The 4,430-nt window shown below is 36.0% G+C and overlaps 1 protein-coding gene across 1 annotated transcript; it reads right to left on the reverse strand.

The window, feature by feature from the left end:
- LOC107638654 (plant UBX domain-containing protein 4) lies at window positions 1,535-4,207 on the reverse strand. Its single transcript, XM_016342011.2, has 4 exons — window positions 3,935-4,207; window positions 2,765-3,053; window positions 2,391-2,486; window positions 1,535-2,191 (listed from the first exon to the last, which is right to left on the reverse strand). The coding sequence occupies exons 1-4, from the start codon at window positions 4,078-4,080 to the stop codon at window positions 1,811-1,813; spliced, it is 912 nt and encodes a 303-aa protein (XP_016197497.1). The 5' UTR covers window positions 4,081-4,207; the 3' UTR covers window positions 1,535-1,810.

Consider the following 4,430-nt stretch of genomic DNA (forward strand, 5'->3'; position numbering starts at 1 on the left):
TATCCACCAAGAGAATTACTATTTATTATGAATTGAGTAAGTTTAATTCAATCACAAGCAATAATCTAATTAACAATTTGGAAGCCTAATACTATATTAAGAATTAAGTAGTTTCCAACTGAATCCTAAACTAACTTGTAAATTAAGAAAAGGGTCCTCTCCATATTCTTTTAAAGTTTATGATTATGGCCATAATCATAACGTGAAACCCTAAGATTACTAACTAACCACATGATTTTTGGATTAGAAGAGACACGTTTGATAGAAGAATATGTTAGCAAGGAGTGGTAGGGCCAATTATCTGTACACCACACAAGACATGGGAGTGAAGCCCCACATGTTAGTACCTTTCTTCCACTCAGCAATCTTTTAAGTTAATTTGGTTCAACTTAGGGAGTCACATATGGCACCTTATATTATAGTATAGTTGAAAATTTGGTCCGATATGTAATTCATGTTTTTCTTCACTCGTGTATCTTTGGCTCACAATTTTTCCAACACAAAGCAAATCTTTCTTTTCTCATTAGCATATTTAGCTTTCCAAATAGAGTGGCACTAGTAGCGTGCTTTTTGGGGTCTTTTCCTCAATATCTTTTCAGGTGCTAAGATAATGGTTATTAGATATTGTTCTGGGACACTTAGATTTGTTTGTTTAATTGAAAATCAATGTCAAGTTGAAGGATTAGGATTTTAATTAACCAATCTTACAAGATTTTAATAGTTTACTGTTTTATAATTACTTCCACATCGAATACCATTTGTTGTTGTACAGTTCGAACGTGAGTGTTTGTTTTTCTTCCCTCGTCTAATTCATGTCAAGTCATGCTGCCACGATTGGTGTTTTTGCTCTATGATTTCTGTAAAAAGTATTCTTTTTCGTCTTTAAAAAAAAAGAAAAAGAAAAAGAAAATTCTTCTAGTATATGGTTTAGTATTAAAAGTCATAGATTTTAGTTAATGATACCAAACATGTTAAAATAAGTTAAAGTTATAACATATTCTGCTTTTCTTTTTTTTTTCAGTGCTAAGCTTAAAGTATGATTTTTTTTTTCATTTGGTATATCAAATTATGTTTTCTATTGCATGCACTGGTAATAGGCTATAGTTGGGGTCCAAGAACTACAGATGGAAAGTGAGAAAGCCCATTTGTTGAGAAAAAAAACAAAGAAGAAAAGGTGACCTGAAAGGCAGATTCAACGTTTTATTACCCGCGGATAGAAGCGGGACGGATTTTATGCAGATTGTTGTACGGCGGGGTGAGATCGGGTTTGTTGCCACCCTACATATTTTAGATGAACCTTTTCTGCTCAATTAAATCATTATCTAAATTAAAAATTAAAATATTGGAGAAATCCTTAGAGTGATTTCTCTACCGGTTACCTTAGGATAATATAGAGAAGAATGATTAGAACAACCAAGTTATTCCGAAAAGTTAACTTCAGTTTTATTTAGCAGCTTCAGCTCGAATGTCCCATAAAGCAAAATCACTACCTTTATGTTATTTTGCTTCTCATTGTTAATTGGGCATGCTTGCATAGCCTAAACAAAAAAATGTCTCAGGCAAGTTTTTACTTAAATGATATATAGCAGTAAGTAATGTGGCGTATAATCCTGCATTTCAAGTGTTTGTGCTATCAATGTCATTTGGACCGACGAGTACAATGACATATTATATCAACCATGACATCCTGCTCTAACAATAGAATTAGGTCCAAGGCTAATCCATTTGAGCAGCAAAATCATAATATCCCCTCTCCCTTTTTGCTTTTGTCAATAACCCTCAATAGAACTAGTTCACTTCATCGCAGCTGCTAGAATTTCTGGATGACAACTGAATTTGCAAGTCCGGCCTGCTCTATTGTCTGAGTTTCGTCAGCTAGAACCTTTGGGGGGAAACCCATCATTTGAAGTTGATAATTCCGCTGTCCCCCGGGTCTAGATGCATCGATGAAGCCACGGATGTCGCTGATCGTGTGATGGTAATTAAAATTTGATATTAAGCGGGTTCCATCAGCTAACCTAAGTTGTATTGAAGTTGATGGCAATGACTGATCGACTACCAGGCTGGCTGAAGAGGCTGGAGCAGCGTTGGAAGTTGTTGCTGCGACGGTTGCCTCAGGTGTGGCCGAAGTAGAGCTGCTTCCCAGAGTTCTTCCCGCCCCTTGAAATGGAACATAGTGCTTTTCTGGTTCCTGAAATGGTAAAATGCAATTCTCATTAAAATCTTGGACATACATGATTCATACAGATGTAATTATGCATCAAAACAGAATTGATTCCATTTCAAATGCAGAGCTTCAAAATCTCCCAAACTAATAAACGAGATGAACTAAATTCTTTCTAGTGTCGTAATAAATTGGAAAGAGACAGACAAGAGAACAGAAAACTCACAGGATACTTCTCGTTCCTCCTTATGAGGTTAACGTTAACTGATGACCTCCTATCAGCAGGTTCAAGCTCTCTTGGACACTCAGATTTCTTTATGCTCTGCATTCAAACAACAATTGATATAACTATGAAGAGTAATATCAGCACAATCATCTGTACAGGACACTCAGTACTGTCTACAAGCTACAAACACCTAGCAAATTATAATATGCAAAAAATAAACTTCGTTTTCAGCCATTTCGTTATTCCCTGGATTCAATGAAGGCTCAATTATCTACCAGAGGGCACTTCTCTTTGCTTGACATAAACAAGACCTCATAACTTCTAATATTTTTACCGTCCAATCCACTTAGGGAATCAAAAATTAAAATATTTACCTCTAAAAATGAGGCATTTTCAGGATCGTCCAAACTCCTCAAAGGTCCACCATTTACGGTGAAACCATTACTCCAAAAAACAATGTTGTGAACAACAGCCTCAGGAGGTTGCTGAGAAGCAGCTCGTACAGTTTCGCCTGAGAGTAACCTGCCAGTGCCAGTAAAGCTAGTTGACCTTGGAGGTTCCTGCAGTTGATCAAGAGGCCTTTCTACAGCTCCCAGTTGCCTTGCCTGATTGAAAATTGCATCCACATCATTTCCCTTCGTAGGATCCTGAACAAGCATTCCACTGAATATATAATTGTTAAATATTCAATAAGGTACAAAATCATAAAATCCATTGAAAATATATGCATTTATTTTGAAATCCTGTGCAAATCAGAGATGTCAGGTTGTCAACAAACTGTAAATGTACACCAAATTTAAAGCATGGAAAACATGACTAGATGCATTAATCCACAAAAGCATTCATCTTGACAAGCCCCAATACTCAGACACTTTTAATCAATGAGGTCAAAAGAGACTTCAGCTAGATGTAATTGAGGTTCTAGAACAGAAAACCATAGAAGTGAAGAAAGTGAGTTCTTTATATAGAATTACAGATATTCTTAATATCCATATTTCAGAGTCAAAATTAAGCTACACACAATCAGAAACTCTAAAGGCAACAATGATGCAAAATCATGAGAAGACAGAATTAACCATGCCAAGACTAATTGTAACCATGATACACATAAATCATGCTAGTTAAAATATTCCTAAACTCTAATCTGGTTCTTTAACTGCCAGTGTACCATTCTATTTCCGAAGTGAAATGATGTTGATAATGCTAAACATAGGAAACTTAACTTCCTGAAGATCAACTGCAAATAAGTGAAAGTACACACCCCTGAATAGAATGATGTTAACGGACCTTAAAGGAAACCATGATAATGTCAATCTCCTAGCAAATTACAATTCAGCCCAATGAAATGGGGTAATTAACCTATTCAACAAAGTCCCTTTCCATTTAAAACCTAATTGTGTCCCAATAGCCTTTCAAATACGTTATATCAAACTCTACAGCGTCAAACTGAATCCTTTACATTTCCCTCCAGCTCACAAACATTAAAATGGAATCAATGAAACATGAAATTCAAATAAAAAAGTTCCAATTTTGGGGGAGAGAACCTTTTCTCGCCGCCAGTGTAATACTCCTGAGGAGCATCGGGGTCGGCGTCAAAATCAGTGGAAGGGCGGTTCAGATCGGATAGGGTACGGATTCTGCCTGCTCCGCTACTGGACGCCTTCTTGTTGTTGTCACTACTCGACGCCATTAACAGCGACTCCCGCAACACCCAAAAAGAGAGAAGAGAGAGAGGTGTGTGCCTAAGGAGAAGTCTAGTTAGCAGTTGGCTTTGTTGGCACGTGGTTATATGCGATCACTCTCCCTTGGGCATGACGCATGAGGAAAATGTTTCACAAGTCAGAGCTATCCACATCTCATTCATCTAAGGATTTTTATTTTCAGTAAATAAATGAAATAAATTGATTATGTACTTACTTATTTTGTTGGTATATGATTCCAATCAATTTAAAAGATAAAATTAACATGATTTTTTTATTATATATGTATTGGTTTAATTTTATTTTTCATTTTTATTGAAGGATTATGATCTGTATTCAT

The sequence above is a fragment of the Arachis ipaensis genome, chromosome B04 (assembly GCF_000816755.2).
Source record: "Arachis ipaensis cultivar K30076 chromosome B04, Araip1.1, whole genome shotgun sequence".
NCBI lineage: Eukaryota > Viridiplantae > Streptophyta > Magnoliopsida > Fabales > Fabaceae > Arachis > Arachis ipaensis.